This window comes from Columba livia, chromosome 1 (assembly GCF_036013475.1).
Source record: "Columba livia isolate bColLiv1 breed racing homer chromosome 1, bColLiv1.pat.W.v2, whole genome shotgun sequence".
NCBI classification, from domain to species: Eukaryota; Metazoa; Chordata; class Aves; order Columbiformes; family Columbidae; genus Columba; species Columba livia.
This window is the reverse complement of record NC_088602.1, coordinates 1,798,779-1,821,397: the sequence shown is the minus strand read 5'-3', so window position 1 is coordinate 1,821,397 and position 22,619 is coordinate 1,798,779. Positions and strand designations below refer to the sequence as shown.

Here is a 22,619-nt window from a genome sequence, read left to right as displayed (position 1 = left end):
TCACAATTTCAGGACTCTCAGGACCCCAATCCCACTGCCTTGGGAGCGAAATAGAAAGTTTCCCTCCGACGGCGTCTGCTGAGGCCATTCACCACTTTTACTTCCCAGCGGGGAGGTGGGGATGGGTGTGTGGAGGTGGGGCTTAGGCTGCAATTTCAAAAAGCCGGACTACATTTGAACCAAAACTTTTGCAATCTCTTTCAATAGTTTGTTGGTTTGGTTTGTTGTTTCTTTTTTTTTTAACTTCATTTTCCTGAAGCTGCAATCCAAAAATGACAGAGCCACCCGTGCGGTTTGCTGAAACGGGGCTTTGCAAACTGCTCACGCAGTCCCAGTCTAAACTAATCTCTGCTTTTGCTCCATCTCTTGCCTCCCTTCCCCTTTTCACTATGCACAAAAGTCCCATCCCACCCCAGCTTTTTCCTTACCTTTTCTTATTCCAGTTGCTTTATCTGCATTTATTTCTTTAACTTTCGAAACTGCCGTGTTAGACCAGGATTTGTGACCAGGCGTGTTTGTTTGTATAACCCTGGGTTATTTAATTTTCAATAACTCTCCCTATTGTGTAGATTTTTTCGCTAGTCACTGAGGCATTTCCAGGTAAGAACCGGCGGAGTTAACAAACAGGCAGCCTCAGTGAAAGCTGTCAAAGGGAAGCTGGGATTTCTCCCTTTGGGTATTTTTCGGGTGCTTTTGTGTGTTTGGGTGATGTGTAGGACCACGGCTGTGGGTGGGCATCGGGGATCTCCTTGTCTGGACCCAGCGGGGATGCTCTGCCTGGATGCCGGCACAGCTGCTTGCAAGCCACATCAGACTTCGATACATCTTCCTCCTCCTCACTCCCAGTTGCTGTGTTTGCTCCATCTGCTGCCAGTTTGGCTGGGGATGGTGATCTGTGGTGCCTACAGTGCCATGGAGGGACCTGGCCCTGTCCCCAGCCATCTCCATGCTGCAGAGAGATGAGGGAGATGAGATACTGCCTGCACTCAGACACACAGAATCATTTTGGTTGGAAAAGCCCCCCAAGGTCATCGAGTCCAACCATTCCCCATCCCTGGCACTGCCCCATGTCCTGAGAACCTCCTGTCCGCCTGTCCAACCCTCCAGGGATGGTGACTCCAGCACTGCCCTGGGCAGCCTGTTCCAATGCCCCACAGCCCTTTGGGGAAGAAATTGTTCCCCACATCCAACCTCAACCTCCCCTGGTGCAACTTGAGGCCGTTTCCTCTGCTCCTGGCGCTTGTTCCTGGGGAGCAGAGCCCGACCCCCCTGGCTCCAAGCTCCTTTCAGGCAGTTCAGAGATCAGAAGGTCTCCCCTCAGCTCCTGTTCTCCAGCTGAACCCCCCAGGTCCCTCAGCCGCTCCCATCACACTTGTGCTCCAGCCCCTTCCCCAGCTCCGTTCCCTTCTCTCCACTCGCTCCAGCACCTCAAGGCCTTTCTTATTGTGAGTGATGCAAAACTGACCACATTGCATCAGCAAAGAAAATCTCAGTTGTCTTTTGTTTGAGCAGGGCTGTGGAGGTCCCCACCACAAAGGGACCCATCACTGGTGAGACAAAGCAAGACAAGGTTTAGCTCATCACAGCTGAGGAAACACCAGGAGGACCTTATCACTGTCTAAAACTACCTGAAAGGAGGTTGGAGCATGGAGGGTTTTGGTCTCTTCTTCTAAGGAACAAGCACCAGGATAACAGGAAATGGCCTCAAGTTGCACCAGGGGAGGTTTAGATTGGATATTAGGAAAAAATTCTTCATGGAAAGGGCTGTGGGGCATTGGAACAGGCTGCCCAGGGCAGTGCTGGAGTCACCATCCCTGGAGGGGTTGAACAAATGTGGAGATGAGGTTCTCAGGGACATGGTTTAGTGCTAGAGTTGGGTTAGGTTATGGTTGGACTCGATGATCCTGAGGGTTTCTTCCAACTGAAATGGTTCTATAACTCTATGACTTGGTGTGAGGATGTGGTCCCCCATGGGACTGGGCTGGAGGTGTTGTGTTTAACCCATGTGCTTGGAAATACACCTGGGGACACTCACCTCACCCATCCTGGGAGCTCAAGCTACCCTTTCTCAGTCATCTCTGCAGAAGGAGGCGATGGAAACCTCACCAAACACTGCTGGAGATATTGGCAGGTGCTCCAGAGAGCAGCACAAACTGAGCCTCTCAAAACAGGTCCCCGGATGTCCAGCCCCCACACCTCCATCCCCACTGGCCTTTTTCAGCTTCAAACACCAGCATTCCTACCATTTACCAGGAAACTTGGCTCTCCCCACCAGCCCTAACCCTGCTCATAACTTTCTTTGCTCAGAAAATCTGTGAACCATCTGCAGATGGACTATCTTGGGTGCAGAGCCTGATTTATAAAGCTTTTAGGTGGGACTCCCCTCTCACCCTCCGCCTGCTGCTGTGCCACAGTGGTGGGAAGCCTAGGGGCTGCTCGGGGACCTGGTATTGTGGAGAAAGGTCAAGGAGGGAAAGTTTTAGTAGAGCAACCTCAGTTATGGATCCTCCAAGGCTCATCCATGCCCTCAGTCCAGGGGAGCACAGGTTTGGCAGCTCTTCAGGACTGCATCATTGCCTCCCTCGAGCTTTCATAGAATCATAGAATGCTAGGGATTGGAAGAGACCTTGGAAGATCATCCAGTGCAATCCCCCCATGGAGCAGGAACACCCAGATGAGGTTACACAGGAAGGTGTCCAGGCGGGTTGGAATGTCTGCACAGAAGGAGACTCCACAACCTCCCTGGGCAGCCTGGGCCAGGCTCTGCCACCCTCACCGGGAACAAGTTGCTTCTCAAATTTAAGTGGAACCTCTCATGTTCCAGCTTAAACCCATTACCCCTTGTCCTACCATTGGTTGTCACCGAGAAGAGCCTGGCTCCATCCTCCTGACACTCATCCTTTGTATATTTGTAAACATTTATAAGGTCACCCCTCAGTCTCCTCCAGCTCCAGAGCCCCAGCTCCCTCAGCCTTTCCTCACACGGGAGATGCTCCACTCCCTTCAGCATCTTGGTGGCTGCGCTGGACTCTCTCCAGCAGTTCCCTGTCCTGATGGGATGCAGAGGGCAAAGCGCGGCTGGTGTGAGACACTGGGTTTGGGCAATTAACGCTGAAGGTATTTTACTGTTTTGTTTGATAATCTACTGTCTGTGGAGGTAACGTTTTCAGGACCAAATGTCATGAGACTCCACGAGCTGCTGCTCTCTCAGAGGATCGTACACCTTGATCCTGCAAATGCTTTTGCCCGTTCACCTTACAGTCTGCATAAAAGCAATTTCTGTGCATCTTTAAAAAAAAATAAATACAAAAAAAAATAACAATGAAAAAGCAACCAACCAAACAGGTCATTTTGAACCTTTTTGAGTACCTGGATTTCAAAACCTCTGGAGGACTGAGTCCACCCTTTTAGCGGGTTGTCCATTCTCTTTTCATCCCAAAAGAAGAGCCAGGCTCTTCTCGGTGACAACCAATGGTAGGACAAGGGGTAATGGGTTCAAACTGGAACACAGGAGGTTCCACTTAGATATGAGAAGAAACTTGTTCCCGGTGAGGGTGGCAGAGCCTGGCCCAGGCTGCCCAGGGGGTTGTGGAGTCTCCTTCTGTGCAGACATTCCAACCCGCCTGGACACCTTCCTGTGTAACCTCATCTGGGTGTTCCTGCTCCATGGGGGGATTGCACTGCATGAGCTTTCCAGGTCCCTTCAACCCCTGATATTCTGGGATTCTGGGATTCTGTGAAGCCACAACAAGCTCCCAATGGAAGCTCCAAACGGGATATTTTCCAGCTCAGGGTGGTGGTGCAGCAGTAGCACCTGAGAAAGGCACAGTCGTATTTTCCTCCTGGCATTTCTTCTTGGGGTCTGACGGGTGGGACAGACCGGCCACGGGAAACAGGGTGCACTGGCCAGAGACACTTGATGTTTCCAAAGGGAAGATTATCTTCTTTCCCTGCACAAACTCATTAAAGAATAATTAAACAATGGTGTTATTAGCTCGAGCAGAGGAGATACTATACATTGTGCTAAGTAGGAGACAGCCAACTCAGCGCGTTCGAAAATACCCTTCGCCCAAGTGACCCTGAGCTGTCCTCCCAGGCAGGGCTGCATCAGACAGATAATGCACTGCAGAGAAAATAAACTTTATCAGCTCTCGTCGGCTCTGCAATATCTCAGGATCTCCAAAAAAAAAAAATTATTAATATTTTACAGCTGCGTAACTCCTTTCTTTACAGAGAGGATACATGGACAGCACCCAAGGACCCACAAAATGTGGTTAATTTGGGAGTGGGAGGTTGGAGCTCCTTGGTGTGATGCAAGAGACTCTCCAGCTGCAGAGGAGAAAGACAAGCACCCAAAATGGCCTGGGCCAAGGGACCCTCAACTCCCCATGCCTAGAAAGTGGCAGGGAAATGTGGACACCCCTCCCAGCAGAAAAGCCACTCAGCGATATTGCACGAAAGAAGAGCACCATCTATCGACTCCTCTTCCTCAGCACCACGTTTCCAGCTGCTGTTAGCCGGCAGGAGCTTTGCAAGTGCACGGGCTGCTGCTCCATCCCAGGTGCTTGCCAGAGCATCCTTGTTTGCAGAGGTGCATGGACCCATCGCCGAAAATGCCCTTGTCCCGCTGGTCCAAGCTGGCTGCTCGATGGCACATCACTGCGTTGCATCTCCATGGGCTGACAGGCTCATCCTGCAGGATGCAAACAGCTTTTTGCAAAGCGTCAGAGTTAAAGAGGAATTTGGCTCTAACTAATGGATGCCATGGGACAATGGGTGGCCATGGCCACCACCCACACGCCTGTGCAAGGGATGTACAGCAGCCACCATCCCCTTGGGCTGCAGGAATTCAATGAGCTATATATGTGTTAGCTATTTATCAGTTAGCAATATTAATTGGTGTTGCACCATGTGGGGAAGGGATGTAGAAGAAACACTGGCCCAGGTCGTCCAGAGAGGTGGTGGATGAACCATCCCTGGAGACATCCCAGGCCAGGCTGGACGGGGCTCTGAGCAACCTGAGCTGCTGAAGATGTCCCTGCTCATGGCAGGGGGGGCACTGGGGGAGCTTTAAGGTCCCTTCAACCCAAACCATCTGTGATTCTATGACTCTAAAAAGGCCCATAAACCCTCTGTGTTCCTCCTGGTGGGCCAGCCCTGTGGCTCCCAGCCTGGAGCCGTCTCCTGCCTGTTGCTGCCACTCTCTGACCAAGAGCGTTCCTGCAGCTTTTTCAACCCTTAGGTCAATGTAAGCCTTTAACCTTCAAATATTTGGGCATGAAGACCCCAAGTGCATCGAATGTAAATGAAAAGGATAATTCCTATTGAAACCTGAGCATTGATAAAGCCCCAGAAACTAAAGCCTAAATGGGCTACATGAGTGCTGTAATAAAAGGAAAATTATACCAATCTCATTACAGCCAGTTCAGTGATGTAAAATCCTCCAGATAATGTGGTGGAAGGACAATTTCTTGGAACAATTAAAACCAGTTTGCAGCAAATGATAGCAACACTTATCTTTTGTGAAGAGATTGTAAAATTTCATGTGTCTGAGATTAGAGATATCAACAGATTAATAAATCAGGGCTTTCAGCCTGGAAGAGGCCACTTTGGTGAGCTCATATCTGCCCAGGCTGTGCTGGATACCCCAACACTGCTGGAGGACTGGAGAAGAGAAGCTCCAGGGAGACCTTAGTGCAGCCTTTCCGGACTTAAAAGGGGCCCATAAGAAAGATGGGGACAGACTTTTGAGCAGGGCCTGTTGTGACAGTACAAGAGGTGATGGTTTTAAACTAAAGGAGGGAAATTCAGGCTGGACATGAGGAAGGAATTGTTGCCCCTGAGGGTGGTGAGAGCCTGGCCCAGGTTGGCCAGAGAGGTGGTGGATGAACCATCCCTGGAGACATCCCAGGCCAGGCTGGACGGGGCTCTGAGCAACCTGAGCTGGTGAAGTTGTCCCTGCTCATGGCAGGGATGGCACTGGGGTTGCTGGGAAGGTCCTTCAACCCAAACCCTTCCATAATTCTATGAGAAGGACCAGCCTCAGCCCCACAAGTAGAGAGGATTTCCATTTCAGCAGAAGGACACTGAGCTGCTCCTTTGCAACCCTTTGCAACTCTTCTCCAGCTGAACACCCCAACTCTCTCAGCCTGTTCCCAGCAGAGCTGTTCCAGCCTTGCGTCATTTCTGGGGCTCCTCTGGCCCCTCTCCAGCAGCTCCATGTGTGTCCTGTGCTGAGGACCCAGAGCTGGACTTCAGGCAGGAACACTGCAGGTGGACTTAGAAGAAAACAGCTGAATTAGGGCTGGGATTTTACATCTGAGCTCTGCTGACATCTTAGAGCCAAAATCCAAGACACAAACATTTTCAGTTCTGCAGAAACTCTTTGCAGAGCTGGGATCCAAACTCAGTGGCCAAACTCCACTGGTGGCCAACTATTTCAATGTATTTTGGGGCTGCTTTCTGAATGCCCCGCTTGCCTTTTAATGCACCGAGAGCTGTCAGCTGCCGTAGCACAGATCCCGACTCAGGCTGCATTCAAAGGAGGAAAAACAAAGACAAAAACATGGGCTGAACTCGTGGTTGCCTTTCCTGTCCCTCAACCACGGGACTTTCCTTCCTGTCCTGAAGAAAGAGGAATCCTGTGTGCTGTGCAAACACAGGGAGAAGTATCCTTATTGTTCTGCTTCTGAGCTTCACCCCAAAACTCTTCCAGAGCAGCACAGGAGGGAAATTTCAAGGCATATATTCACCTGAAATATCAATATTTATGAATGGGCAGTGTTATAGGAGAGGAATGCGGCAGGGCTGGGTTTCAACACCCGCAGCAATGGGTAGGGAGGAGCAGAGAGAAATCCTGCCCTGGGTAAGGAGGAGGAAAACAGGAAAATCCACAACTTTCCCTCATTCTGTCCTTGCGAAACTGCCAGCCCACTCCTTTGGGTGTAACGTTTTTGGGACCGCGATGTGTGAGATGTCCTCAGTCTCGGAAAACCTTTCAAAACACGAGGATGTTTTTCTATGAATAACACAGAAGCAATAACGTTTACCGAGGGATGTGCTTTGACTTGAAAGCCTTCCAGCGGGGGATTAACACCATGCTGAGAGGCTGCCCGAGCTCAGAGCATTTGTGTTGCTGCGTAATTGCACAAGATGCACTTCTTGGAGAGTTTTGAGACTATTATGCGCTTTGCTCCTCGGGGACGTGGTGTCAGGGAGACTGCGATTTATGGACAGAGGCCATAACGCTGTTTGTAATTCAGCTCGGAAAAACAAACCAGCTTGCAAGTCATGATGCTTCGCAGGCTGGTCCAGATTTCTACCCCTCGCTATGTCTGATTGCTACGTGTTAATTAGGAGAGCTAAAGGCATTATATAAAGGCAAGCGGCTAAAATTTTTTCCCTTTTTATTTAATGATGCACATCATACAAGTCAGAGCATCGTGGAAAAATAAGGTCTTTCCATGGTTGAGGACATGAGCTGAGTGAGCATTTAAGCCCATCATCCTTTCAGTGTGGCTTTAAAATGAAGAGGATGGGCACTAATTAATGCCATGTGTGATGGCAGAAGATTTTCTTTAAGCTTAATTTTTGGGTAAGAGCCCCGTGACCATGTCCATTGCGGGCAGCTCCATCCACATCTAACAGGGAGACAAGTCCTGCCATCTCCCACAACTCCCTGAAGCCTTTCTGCCCATGCAGGCTTACAATTAGCTCTTAATTGCTTCTAATGACCTGAATGACGATAGCAATGCTATAAGGAAGGGCAGAGTTTCTCCGAAGAAGCATCTTACTGAAAAGTAATTAGTCACTGAGCCAGACTGCGCAGAGAGTTCAAGGCCGGCACCGCCTGTCGCTTAATAATTGAACAAGTTCCTGCTTCTTGGAAGCACTTGTAATTTGCAGTTGTTATTGAAGTGAAAGTTTACATTAATTTATCCACAGAAGCCCTTAGAAGAACTGTGTCTTTATGTGCCCTCAAAGCTCTCTGAATTATGATCCCTTTTGTCTTTACTAGAGTAGGTTAAATAAATCGCTATGTACATAAATGTTATTATAGTCCTGATAAGAACCACGTTCTTCCCATTTCCACCAGTAGCCTTTTCCTCTTTTTTTGAAGATGTCTCCTATCACCTATCAATTGAAATGTAGCCCCACCAAGCCCAGACCTCACCCAATCTAAAGGGGTGAGAAGGAATTGTAGTTGTTTTCTAGCATGGGAAAGTCCTGGGGAATTAAGGCCAGGCTGTGTGCTCCAGCAACGTACTGTTTGGGCCTAAAGTAATTTAAAAAGTCATTTTGACATCATCAAAATCCATCTGGGAGAATTTCAGTTAAAAATCTACGGGACTGAGAGGTATCGTCCTTCAAGAAATGGAGCCCATGAAATGCATGAGATATGAAAACCCTCGGGGGAAGAAAAGGGCCGGGGGAATTTACTCTCTGTGATGCCACCAGCTGGATGTTGCTGAAATGGGAGGACAGCCAAGGGACAAAGAAGGACAGATCATCTCCGGCAGACTCCAAACTGAGTTTCCCACCAAAACAAAGCCAATACTGCAGGTTAAAGATGTTTTTGTTGGGTTTTGGGGTGGGTTTTTGTGTTTGTTTACTTGCTTGTTGGTTGGGTTGGGTTGGGTTGGGATTTTGTGGCTTTTGGGTTTTGTTGTTGTTGGTTGGTTGGGTTGGGTTTTGGTTTGTTTTTTATCATGTCCTCACCAGGACAAACCAGTAATAACAAAACTCATCCTGAAATTGCTCTGCCCTAGCGCAGGCTTTGTTGAGGAAGAGGAGGCCAGTGGAGATGCAAGAAGGCTGCATGATGAGCATCTCACTGGCTTTCATCCATGAATCCTGAACGAGGAGAAGAGGCAGCAAGTGGGGAGAGCAGGGATGGAGCAGGACCAGGATCTAGACCCATGCAGAAATAGGCTTAGTCCTAACAGAGGTAGAAAAGAGGGATGAAGATGATGATGGGTTGGTCCACCCAACATCTCTATATCCTATTGCAAGGGGGGTGGAGGGGAATAGGAAGAGCTGGAGGCCTGGACTTGGGTCAGTGGCTCATGCTGCCCCACCAGAGACCCAGCAAAACAATCTCCATCACTGGATTAATTATAGAAAAAGGACTAACATTTTCAGGAAGGGCAGACAGGAGTGGAAGAGAAGAGTGATGGTTTCTGTACCATTGCAGAGGTACAGATTTATCCTGAACTTCAGACCACGCCAAGCATTAAGCAGTCGGAGAGTCCATAAGAGATGGGACAAGAACATGAACAAAGATCAGGTGGAGGGAGCATTGTTGGCAGCCAACAAGGTCAAAAACAATGGAGTTTAAAGAAATGAGGGATTTTCAATTCAAGGGATGGACAAAAAGAGCTGTTAGAGGGTGGTTGGGTGCTCTGGTCCAAAGCCAAGGAAACTCAGAGAAGGTGGGAACCGGGCGCCATGGCTGGGACAATACAGAAGAGCAGCAGGAGCATGTAGAGGGGATGAAGCCAGCAAGGATGGCCACCGGAGACACAAGGACAGCGACTGGAGATGTAAGGTTGGCCACCAGCCTGTGAGAAGAAGGAAGCCCAGGGAGGAGCTGGTCTTCTGCTTCATGGTGACGTTGCCAGCCAATGCTGCTGAATGGCTTTTTCACATCAATATTCACCAAAAGGTCAATGGCAGCTGTGAGCAATGTCGACACCTGCAGTGGGGTGTAATGGACAGAGTCTGAAACAGTGAAAGAGGAGTTCAGGGGGAGCTTAGATAATCTCAATAGTTTAAAATTGCCTGGGACTTACTTTGAAGGACTTAGGACAGGGTCACTTCCATTGACAGCTTTGTAAAGTCATGGCAGGAGGCTGCAAATCTGGAAGAGTGCAGAGTGAAAGCAGCTGAAAAAACAGGCAGGAGCCACATTAAGCCCCTCCATGCCAGCTGCAAGCAGAGATAAGCTGAGCTTAGAGCCAGCTATTGCAGATGGCCAAGGAGGGCAGTGCCACGGTGACATTCAGCAGGCTCCAAAGTCCTCTCCATCAGAGCCTGAGCAGCAACACACAGAACAGCCTCAAAGTATTAAAATTTAACTATTTTTTTCTTGATTTCCAAGTGATGATCAGGTCTCATGGCAAAGCTGCCATGCTCCATCACTCATCTCCTTTCTACACCAAGAGCCTCCCATGAGCAGGACACTTGGCCAGCCCTCCAAAGGGCTAAGCTCAGCTGCAGCAACATCAGAAAAATACCTCCCAGGCACAACGGCACCTTCTCATTAAGCCAGGCTAATTGGATTTTCTAAATAGGAGAGGAAGATGTCCACACGTGAGCAATCGTCCTGCTTGGGAGGAACTCTCAAAGGTTGCAGGAGCAATTAAGAAGAGGCCACCCCTGTACAAGTGGCCAGCAGCCACCTCATCCATAAGATGATCCAATAGTGGCCCCAGGAGAAAAACAATTTACTACTCCACGTTTCACTGAGTCAGGACAGTCATTAACTATTTAGCAACCCTGTGTTTCTCTTCCACTGACATCCCAGGTTCTTCCTTCCTGACAGGCTGAGAGAGTTGGGGTGTTCAGCTGGAGAACAGAAGCTCCAGAGAGACCTTAGTGCGGCCTTTCCGGACTTAAAAGGGGCCCATAAGAAAGATGGGGAGAGACTTTTGAGCAGGGCCTGTTGTGACAGGACAAAGGGTGACGGTTTAAACTAAAGGAGGGAGATTGAGGCTGGATATGAGGAATTGTTGTCCCTGAGGGTAGTGAGAGCCTGTCCCAGGTTGGCCAGAGAGGTGGTGGATGAACCATCCCTGGAGACATCCCAGGCCAGGCTGGACGGGGCTCTGAGCAACCTGAGCTGGTGAAGATGTCCCTGCTCATGGCAGGGGGGGCACTGGGGGAGCTGGGGAGGTCCCTTCCAACCCAAAATGTCCTGTGATTCTAACATGAGATTTGCAGGACCCTGAGCAGCCCACATCTCACAGTAGGGTTTCCCCTGACCAAGTGGAGATTTTCACCTCCAGGTAGCTCCTTTAGGCTCAATTGAATAAGAACAGATGCTCTGAGGACATGGTGCCCTGACCCATGTGGGGGACAGTCCCGTTTGTGGGGGGAGGTTGGGTTGGTGGCCAGAAAGGTTTTTCCAACCAACACTTACAGGATCTCCACTGTGAGCCCAGGGCAGATGTTGCAAACCCTGGTGAGCCTTGTTCCACCAGCATGTTAGTCCAAGTCCCTGGGCTAGGACTGTGTCGATACAAACCTAAATCCTTTCTTGTCTCATAGATCAGGTTCTCAGGGACATGGATTAGTGCCAGAGCTGGGTTATTGGTTGGAGTTTATGATCTTCGGGGTCTCTTCCAACCAAAATTATTCTGTGATTCTATGATTCTGTGATTGATTCTATGGTTCTACGATTCTATAGTGTGGCGCAAAGGAGGATTAAAAAGGTGTCCATTGATGATAAATCCATCCGTAAGTGAAAACCTCAATGACATGTAGGGAAAGAGGTTGTGCGACTTGCACGGACACTGCAAGGAGGTAAGGCATGAGGGGCTCTCACCCAAGTGCCAGTCGCTTGAGCCATGTATCCCCCAGAAATAACTACCTGGGGGGTATTTGCCTGCTGAAAAGCTGGTGGGAACATGCAGAGACATCAGCCACCGCAGCCCAGGATGGAGATGGATGACGGAGGGGATGGATGGATGGGTGGGTGGGTGGAGGAAGGATGGATGGATGGATGGATGGATGGATGGATGGAGGGATGGAGGGATGGAGGGATGGAAGGATGGATGGAGGGATGGAGGGATGGAGGGATGGATGGATGGATGGATGGATGGAGGGATGGAGGGATGGATGGATGGATGGAGGGATGGATGGAGGGATGGATGGATGGAAGGATGGATGGAGGGATGGAGGGATGGAGGGATGGATGGATGGATGGAGGGATGGATGGATGGATGGATGGAGGGATGGAGGGATGGATGGAGGGATGGATGGATGACCTGTTCTGCCACTGGCAGAGAAGAGGAGGGGTCCGGCGGCTCCGGGGAGCTGTGTGCCGATGTGCCGGGGGGTGGCAGTGTTAGAGCAGAGAAGGAGGACGCTCCATGCTAGGAGGGAGCCTGCAAAGTCCCAGAGTCCACATCTCCGAGCCCCACGGATCCTCCATCCCTCAGTCCAGCAAAGACTCCGGGGGCTGGGGATGGATTTTAACTCTGTGCATATCCCTGAGCAAAGACAGGAAATTTTAAAACAATGAAATTAATTTATCTGACAATTTTTAGCCAGGCAAAAGGAAAAAACGAACAACAGTTCTAGGTTTCCACTGTTGCGGTTTTGTGTGAGGAAGAGCTGCACTCACACACATCTTGAGCAGGTCCTAGAGACTTCCCAGCTTCCCTTCAGCCTCAGTTTCCCCATCTGCAATGTCAGGGCTGTTCAGACAAATTTCCCAGTGAATCAAAACACTGACACACACCTCTCCATTTCCTGCAAAGAAAATGCCCAGCCCTGCTTATAAATTTGGGGCTGCCCACGTGAAGAGCATCCCTTTTTAACAGGATGACACCTGCCTCGTAAACAGAAAAATCACAAGCGCAATGGGAATGCAAGGAAGGTGTCATCCTCATCCTGCCCAAACAACCCCTCTGTGTCCTTGTTTTGGGACCTCAAGCTATGGGGATAAGATCTGACATTTGAACACCCCCAGCAGCAGGACCAGGGGATGCTCGCTGAAGCCAGGAGATTGGTATAAAACAGCAAAGATCTGGTTTTATGCAGCGTGCAGTGCAACCTGGGGATTCACAGCCCATGAGGCTGCAGAGGACTGGCAGTTCAAGTTCAAGAATCATAAAGTCACAGAATAGTTTGTGTTGAAGGACCTTCCCAGCTCCCCCAGTGCCCCCCCTGCCATGAGCAGGGACATCTTCACCAGCTCAGGTTGCTCAGAGCCCCGTCCAGCCTGGCCTGTGATGTCTCCAGGGATGGTGCATCCACCACCTCTCTGGACAACCTGGGACAGGCTCTCACCACCCTCAGGGACAACAATTCCTTCCTCATGTCCAGCCTCAATCTCCATCTTTCAGTTTAAAACTGTCACCCCTTGTCCTGTCACAACAGGCCCTGCTCAAAAGTCTGTCCCCATCTTTCTTCTTGGACACTTTCATGTCCAGAAAGGCCACACTAAGGTCTCCCGGAAGCTTCTGTTCTCCATCTGAACACCCCAACTCTCTCATCCTGTTCCCAGCAGAGCTGTTCCAGCCTCGCATCATTTCTGGGGCTTCTCTGGCCCCTCTCCAGCAGGTCCATGTGTGTCCTGTGCTGAGGACCCAGAGCTGGACGAGCACCGCAGGGGGGTCCATAAACAGATGGCAAAGGGACGACGTGACAGTTTTGGCTGCTGTGGTTGTGTGAACCCAAGGTAGAATGAAAGTACTTGCGCTGCTCTGGGACATTTTCAGGGTAGAGCAGTATCCATGGCTTTATTACTTATAGAACAAAAGGTGGCTCCAGGATGACACCCCACATCTGCAGAGCAGCCCGAAGTGGAACTTGTCTCCATCGACCAGGTCACCCAGAGCTTCTTAATATGCCAGGCCTGCAAAAACAAAACATTTTAAAGGTTCAAGACCTTTAAAACTGCTACTGGATGCTCACCAGTCCTGTGCAATCAGCGGCTGGGGCTCCCCAAGGCTTTGGAACGCTCCAGCACCAGCCATACAAACTCTGATTATCCCAGCCCTGGATATTAATTATTCTGAAAAACATTTCTAAGCCCCTGAAGATCTAAAAGCCACTGAGAGACCAATTTGTGCTATTTTCACTGGCGTTGCCACCCAAGTGTAGGAACTGGTGTTTTGAAACAAACATGTTTGGAAATTCAACTTCTCCCGCATGTTTACAGAGAGTGTTTTGAACACGAGCACCCAGGGGCTCCATTGTCAGGGGCACCGTGACCGCTTGGATGCAAACGGAAATTCAAGTGGGAAATTGCTCCAGAAGGTGTTCGTTAGGAAATGCATAGAAACGAGCAGAGCCATTGCCTGTCCTGTTTGTGCCGAGCGTGACCGTGGCTTAGTGTTGATGACATTTGCTCTCATGCCCATGGAGCAGGGCCAGATCCTGCCTCCTGCACGGGGAAAAGGGGACACGTGCCCTTGGTCTTCTTGCACCAAGAGGTGCTCCAAGAAGCGGCCACAGAAACCAGATGAGCAGAGATGAGCATGGAAGGTGGGACCGGGCAGGTGTGGTAGCAGTGTTGATTTGCAAACTGGCAATTCCTGAAGATCTGCAAAAACATTTTCAGATTTGCAGATTCAGGGAAGGTGAGGGCGGGACGTTGGGGATTTGGGCTCCAGGCAGGGAGAGGAACCATCTGGAGCACAAGGGAGACTCATGCAATCGCAGACAGCGGGAGAAGGTACCTCAGACAAGTCTGAGGGCAAAGGGAAGGATGGAGAAGAAAAGGAGATGAAATGAAAGTCATGAACTGAGCTGGACTAGCATGGGGCTTGGTTCTTCTGCCGTCCCAAAGGGTGGTCCCAGCTGGGAAGAGTGGGAGCTCCCAGGTGAAAGGACTTGGCCTTCAAGAGGTACCAGGGACTCATTTGGAAAGGTCTGGTTGGCTTCTGCTGCCCTGTCCCACACCTGGCCAGATGTGCTTGGGAAAGGGCATGGCATAGGGAGGCTGCTGCTCGGTGCAACCACAGCAGAGGGAAGGGATTTGTCCTCCACCCAAACACCAGGCTGCTCAGAGAGGTCATGGAGTCTCCACCTCCATCAGCTACACGGTCCCGGGGAACCTGCTGTAGACAATGTAGTTGATCTCCAGAGGTGTCTTCCAACCTGTGATTCAGTCATTTTTGTTTATACAGGATTCAGCAGCCTTCTGGGCTGATATCTGCTAGTCACACTTGAGCAAGTCCCCGCAGCTCCATGTTTAGCATTTTCACGGTGCAGTATCTCCAACTATGCCAGGCATCTGCTTCCAAACGAGATGAGCTTCCCCACAGGAGCATCTCACTCACCATGGCCTGGAGCAGGAGAAGGGACCTCAGAGCTGCTGAGGATGTGTTTGCGGTCACCACCATGGCCATCACACATGGAGAGCTGCAAACACCACGGTGGTGACAACACCAAGGTCCTACAGAGCTGCTTTCCTGGGAGGAGATAACTCAGCTACCACCAGGCATTGTTGTGCTCAAGACCATCCAATAGTCAGGTCCAGCAGATCACTGTGAACCAACTGACACCTTAAGCATCTCTGTCCTGTCCCTGGGGAAGCCATTGATGACATTTTAAGCTGGAGCAGCTCTTAGTCCTGGATGTGTGGGTGTTTCACAGTAGTTTAATAAAAATTGCCACCCTGAAGGAAAGATTGTTGTCCCCTAATGTATTTTTCCGCCAATTTGTTGAGGATAAGCAGAGGCTAGATAATCCCAGCATCACCTATAGTGCATATATCAGAAGTTACCTGTAATTAAAAATTAAATTGTAACTGACAAGATCACAGCTCAAATGGTTTATTATCAGCAATGAGTTACTCCTTAGCACCATACAAGAGACATTTAACCACCTGTGGTCCTAGAAGAATATTAGAACTAAATGTTCAAGTGACTAAAGGTAGGGGGGACTTTTCTCATCCATAGTCTAAGCTCAGGAAACCGTAATTGTGTGTGTTTGACTGTTTGGAAACATAGCTGGTGTCCCCCTGTTAGTCCCTGGAGCAGATGTGGACTGCAGGACAACATCCACAGCAGAAACATGATGGAGAAGGTGTGAACCTCACACCAAAACCTCAACAAGTATCATGAGCAGTTGGAGCCTATCAAGGACACTAACTCCATTCAGGACGGACTTTGCACCGCTCCACTGTATTACTGTTTCTGGCTGTGATGGCTTTTGGTCAGGATGTGACCTGAGAATGGCATGGGGGCAAGATAATAATGAAAACATACTGAGAATTCAACAAAAGTTTATTTCAAAGGTTCTGTTTCAAAACTAGCTGGCCCAATCTGCCATGAATCCCATCTCACACTTTAAATAAAACCAAACTATGATCCATCTTTGTGTCCCCAGGCTCCCAAAAAGTTCTCAACCTCTTACCAAGCCCTCAGCGATGCTCTGTTGATCCCACCTCCTCCAGTCTGAGGATTCAGCCCCAGGACATTGGACCCAAGGAACTGTTACCTAAACCACTCCTATAATCTGGCTTGACTTCTCCTCCCAGGGATCACCCTGGGCAAAATGACTTTGAGGACACACTGCAGGAGCACCACCAGATCCCACCACCTGCCAGAGCTCTCCAGCTCTTTCATTTGTCAAAGGCGTGACTGCAATTTGGAGGAATAATTTTATTTGAGCAATGGAAGTGGGACTGGTTTGTGTTTTTGTTATGTATCTAGATGGTCCTTAGATGCACGTGGGTGCATTATTCACTAATTTCTAATATTGTAACCAAAGCTATATTTTTCTGTGTGGTGTCCAAGGACACATCCTGCACCACAGAAGCCTGAGTGCATCAGAACCTCCTCACACAGGACAGGATTTAGCCCTTACTAATTGCCATCTGGCAGCTTTCACTTAAGATGGTGAAGAGACGGTGAAAATATTTATGTAGGAATCTGTAGTAAGAGGACATTGATCTGGAAGGACACTTGGAGAAGGAGTTTAGTTGAGTGATTAGAATTGCCCGTCAAAGGGAACATCTCCCTCCATTGACTATAGAGCCGGGTGGCAATGTCTTCTCATGCCACATGCCTGGAGTACCCAGGCCACAGAACTCCCAAAGAAGAAGCTGTGAGGTTTAGAGGTGATCATCTCAGGGATGGAGACAGCAAGGAGATGGGCTGCTCACAGAAGTGGCTCAGGGATGGCTGAAGTAGTCACCTGGTTGTCCATGTAAAGGGATTGTATGTTGGTCAACATACCTAGACATACATGGTTCATGGAGCAATCCTGTGCTCTTCTCTGAGGTAGAATAAAGAGCCAGAGGCCAACCTGCAAGTAGGGCACTCAAGGAAACCCAAGGTTGTAGCATGGAGGGTCGGGCTCTGCTCCCCAGGAACAAGCGCCAGGAGCAGAGGAAACGGCCTCAAGTTGCGCCAGGGGAGGTTGAGGTTGGATGTGGGAACAATTTCTTCCCCAAAGGGCTGTGGGGCATTGGAACAGGCTGCCCAGGGCAGTGCTGGAGTCACCATCCCTGGAGGGTTGGACAGACGGACAGGAGGTTCTGAAGACATGGGGCAGGGACAGGGGTGGGATAATGGTTGGAGTCGACGATCTTGAGGGGCTTTTCCAACCAAAATTGTTCTATGATTCTGTGAAACTCCTGGGCACCCAGAGATGTTGCCCAGATCAGTCCCATGCATGTTGTCTTTGCTGTTGAGCTGTGTATGGGGCTTGACCCGAAAATCCTGGAGAATAGAGATGGAGAAATTTCCAAATATCCAATCTAAACCTCCCCTGGTGCAACTTGAGGCTGTTTCCTCTCATCCTATTGCTTGCCACTTGGACCATGGTAAGCTCCTCCAGATCGGGGAAGAAAAGACTGGACTTCCTCCAGTGTTTCTCCACCGGCCTCATCACAACAGCCCGTGGTCATCACAGGACAAGATCTACGTGGTGAAAACTCTTCCTTTGCTGCTCTTTGACTGTGCAAATCTGTTGTATGATCTTCACCCGGTGTCACTGCGACAAGCAACATGGGGATTCAAAGCTGTTGAGATGCTCTAGAGGGAAAACAATGTGTGGGTCTCCTGGTTCAAGGCAAGAAAACAACACAGAGACCATCTCTGGATAGCATCTCTGGGTGAGGAGCAGGACAACACGTTCAAATATGTTTGAGATCAGCGGTGGCTTTGCCCGTTGATATATTGCAGGAGTTCCACGCTTCCCACTAAGGATAACAATACGGAAGGGGAAGGCTTTGTTATAACTTCAAAGTGCAAGTGAGTTATTGTTGATACTATTCTGCTAATACGATAATATTTTTCAGACTAATTAAGTGTTTCATTTGGATTTACTTTGTCCTCCTGGGGTCCAGGATGGAAAAATATGATTGTAATACATGTCAACAGGCTCCAAAGAATGAGAATTTGATCTAGTATGTCTGAAAACAACTTCAAATCAATGCTTATTTTAAGGACATTGCACGCCAGCAATTTTAATTCAATACAATAAATTATCTTGTTTTTTTTAATAGTGCAGCTTTGTTTATACAAATTACATCCTTGAAGGTTACCATTTTGGAAAAAATAATAACAAGAAAGAGAAATGGAGAAGGGTAGATTAGATGAGAGGTAGAGAGTAAACAAAATATCAGTTGTATTTAAATTTCGGTGTGGCAGAAAATCTATTAATTTGTAATATTAAATGGATCTCTCCTATATGGTTATGGAGATGACTTTCTGGGTGAAAGGTAAAACTATCCGAAAATTACCAGAGATTTAATAATGTTAGGAAATTGCATGAGACCAACCATTACTCTCAACTACTTGTGGCCAAGCACAAAACATTTCCATGATAGCTTTATTTCCTCTATCTCAAATTGGGATAAGGAAACCAAGAAAATGATAAAAACTTAATTAAGCTTCATTTCTCCTTCTTTTTTTAGCATAAGCCTAATGAAAACCAGGTTGTTGTTTTTTATTTCTGAACATTATCTTAGTTTTGATTTACCCTATGTTAGAAAAAATAGATCAATTCCAAAGGAATTTGTGTCCATGAAATGCAGCTGTTTCGTGCATTGAACAGAAGATGCTGGAAGTTTCCAAAATGCTGCTTGTCACAGCAAACAAGAATATTCCATTGGGCTTGGGCAGAATAGTCCTTTCCAATGCACATTAAATCTTTATGAGCAACAAAGCAAATATTTCCACGGAGAGGAAAGAAACTCGGTAATATTAAAAACTCAAAATGTAAAATAAATTGAAAAGTATGGTGTGCTCTTTCTTACCCTTCCTGGAGAAATCCAGAAAGCACCACAAGTTTGTATGAATAATGCAACTGTAGAGCTACATTATGTAAAATATAGATATATAAGGCTGTAAGCTGTCACACATCATGTCCCCCTCCATCTGAGCTGAAGTCACTGATGGATATTTATTCTTGACAATGTCTTTGAACGTTACAAGTCCCTCAAATATTTCTTACTACAGTAAAAGAAGTGATGCTGACCTACATCAGCCAAAAAATAGTTACTGTGAAAACTCCTTTGCTTTTATGTACCACAAAATGATCTGGAAGTCTGAAGAAATTATATATTTTCATCTGAATTTCAGCAACAGCATCAGAAATTGACCATGTGCCACAATGACGGTGGGAAATGCTGCGAGTAGCCAACTACAGGTAACGTGGGCATGAAAAACGGTGATGAGAATGACTTTGGGTAGCAAAGTCGATAATAACCTGGAAAAAGAAAGGTGGATGGTTGGCTGTTCCTGAGCTAATTCCCCAAATTCCCTTAGAGAAGATAAACGGGCATTTCCTTAACGCAACACATCTCCTCCTCGGTCCTGCATCCCCCAAAATGTCCCTTTTTCACATGGACCACTTGTTTTAGTTAGAAAGGTATTTGCCGTTTGCCAGGCATTTACTGTCTAACGGTTGTTCTACTTGTTACCTGTATTGTTTCCTGTCATCTAAACTGTCCATGTATTCGTTTCAATACCACAGCACTGAGTTCAGGTGAAGAAAGACTATTTTCTTTTGCTATTAGGATGAAGATAGTTAAGACTTTCTTTTTGGAATCTGGCTATAATCCAAGAAGCTCAGAAAAGAATCAGTGCCAGATGCAATTCTGCCCAGTGCCCAGTGATTTGGGGACATCCATGTCCAGTTTTCTGAGAGTATCAAAATAAGACAATTTATCTTGATCCACAAGCACATCCTTCACTTTTAGCATTTGTTGCGTCATGGACACACAAGCAGCTCTTAATGCTTCTCTTCACCAGTTGACTCTGTCTCTTGCTCGTGTTATTCATCAGTAGGCAAGTAGCCATCATCCTGAAATAGAGAAGATTTGGGGGATAGATCATTTCTTTGAGTTAGCTTGATTAATTTGTTTGTAGGCAACGTCACCTGTCTTGGTTGTGTTGTTTAAATTACATGAGGTTTGGATATTTTCCTTTTAATGTTAAAATCTTTATAGAAGATGATGTATTTGGTATCATGTGTGTTATTTCTTTGGTCCCTCCAAAAGTAAAGGGGACGCTTGGGAGCTCCGTTCCTTAGATGGAGGAACTGGTGTATTTTGATCAGTCCTTTAGAGCTACTCTGATCTTACTTTAGGAGTCTGGTTACTGGCCTCTAGTTCTGTAACTGTGACTTTCCAACAGCAAACAGAGAGAAAAGCAGCTGTTTGGGGACCTACATGTTCTAATAGTGTGTGAGGAACTCTTAAATGACTACAATCAGAACTGGGCTAAAAGACTGTTTAACGAGGACACAGGAGTACCAGCGCACATGGTGTGGAGAGCACCCAAAGCCTCGTGAGATGAATCCTTGCCCTTTGTGCCCAAAGCTATAGACATGATCCACATCACCAACATAAAATCATAGGATGTCCTCAGTTGGAAGGGATCCACAAGGATCATCGAGTCCAACTCCTTTCCTTGCACAGGACAACCTCAAAATTCACACTGTGTGTCTGAAGGCAGAGAATCCAAATCACCTTAATTGCAAATTAGAGACTGGAGGGGCTGAGCTGTGTCTTGCAGTGTGCTCGGCTCTGCAAGATTTCATCCAACGTGTGTTTTCCTTGCAGAACCTCTGCAAAGCTCCTTAGAGAAATACCTTCCCAAGCATCGGCCTCTTTCCTTCTTCATCCTTGCAGGTGTTTTGACCAGCCCCACTATGGAAAGCTGCAACAGCAATGCTTCCGCTAAAGTCTTCTTCTTGGTGGGGTTTCCAGCCCTCCAGGATTTCCAGACCTTCTTCGTTGTGTTCTTGCTATTCTACCTGCTGATCCTGGTTGGTAATGCCATCATCATCACCGTGGTTGTGGTCGACCATATGCTCCACAAACCCATGTTCTTCTTCCTGATCAACCTCTCTGTGTTAGACATGCTGTTTACAACCACCACCATCCCCAAAATGCTGGCCATGTTCCTGGTCGACGCTAAAACCATCTCATTTTGGGGCTGTTCCTGCAGATGTACAGTTTTCACAGGTTGATGGTAACCGAGGCGCTTCTGCTGGTGGTCATGGCTTGTGATCACTACGAAGCCATCTGCAACCCCCTCCGTTACCCGGCCAAGATGACAAGAAGACTGAACATCCAGGTGGCAGTGAGTGCCTGGATCATTGCGCTGCTCATACCCGTGCCCATCATCATGCAGACCTCTCAGCTAACCTACAGGGACACCACCACAGTTCACCACTGCTTTTGTGACCACCTGGCAGTGGTGCTTGGACTTCAGTGCCGATTTCCAGACCTTCTTGGGGTTCTCCATCGCTATGACAGTGTCGGTCCTCCCTCTGTTGCTCGTCACCCTTTCATACGTCCGCATCATCCTCTCCATGCTAAAGATCAACTCCAAAGAGGGTCGCACCAAAGCTTTTTCAACATGTACCTCCCATCTGCTTGTGGTGGGCACTTACTACTCCTCTATCGCTGTGGCATACGTGTCCTACAGAGCAGACATCCCCACTGATGTCCATGCCATGAACAACGTTGTCTTCTCAATTTTAACTCCCTTGCTAAACCCCATCATTTACACTTTACGCAACAAGGAAGTAAAATCTGCAGTTAAAAAGTCTATTTCTCTGAAAATCTTCCCCCTTCCTAAAAAATTCAATTTATTTGGGTAAAATTTACAGTAGTGCAGAAGCCTTGTGCTATTTGTTATTTCAGCCCTCTGGTTAATTAAGACACCATTGTCTTCGGAGTTCTGCTTGCTTCCCCTGAAATATGGTTTATCCTGTGTTAAGGTATTTCAGCCTATTTCTGTGAAGTTTTTAGTAGACTTGACATAATATTTACAATTTTCTAGTTTGTTTTCTTCAGTGATAAAATCACAGATGCACTAAATAAAGCTGGAAATGCACTAAATAAAGCTGATCTAGAGCAGCACCACATTTCTTTACACTTTCTCCTCCACTTTACACCGTGGAGGATGCATTATTTTAATTCCTGCATTTAAGAGTTTCAGGGTGGTAGCAGTTTTTTCCCTACAAATGACAGAGGTGACCCTGGATTAAAACGGTGCCCGTATACAATACGGTGCCATCAACCATCTCTGATATCCAACAGCCCAATTCACAAGTTCCTACGCTAGGAAAGCTACAGTCAATAAAACACCATGAACCTCAAATTTTTTGCAGAGATGCTATCAAGCCTTGGAAAGTGTGTATGCTTATCTGGAGCTTATTTAATTCATTTTTATTTCATTTTAATTCATTCTAGAGCGGGTGGATAGTCCAGTGCAAATGAGCACCTTTTCACAGAATCCCAGAATCCCAGAATGTCGGGAGTTGGAAGGGACCTGGAAAGCTCATCCAGTGCAATCCCCCCATGGAGCAGGAACACCCAGATGAGGTTACACAGGAAGGTGTCCAGGCGGGTTGGAATGTCTGCACAGAAGGAGACTCCACAACCCCCCTGAGCAGCCTGGGCCAGGCTCTGCCACCCTCAC

The 22,619-nt window shown here is 47.9% G+C and overlaps 2 protein-coding genes across 2 annotated transcripts in view; one reads left to right on the top strand and one right to left on the bottom strand.

Moving 5' to 3' along the window:
* Positions 1 to 155, bottom strand: part of SLCO2B1 (solute carrier organic anion transporter family member 2B1) — a 64,654-nt gene extending 64,499 nt beyond the window's left edge. Inside the window, exon 1 of the mRNA XM_065049664.1 lies at positions 5 to 155. The gene's annotated coding sequence lies outside the window, so the exon portion shown is untranslated. The remainder of the gene's footprint in view (positions 1 to 4) is intronic.
* Positions 156 to 20,798: 20,643 nt separating this feature from the next.
* LOC102098270 (olfactory receptor 2AT4) lies at positions 20,799 to 21,795 on the top strand. The gene is given in 3 exon segments (XM_013371608.3): positions 20,799 to 21,118; positions 21,121 to 21,388; positions 21,390 to 21,795. Coding segments are annotated over 3 exon segments (954 nt in total). The 5' UTR covers positions 20,799 to 20,838.
* Positions 21,796 to 22,619: the final 824 nt, after the last annotated feature.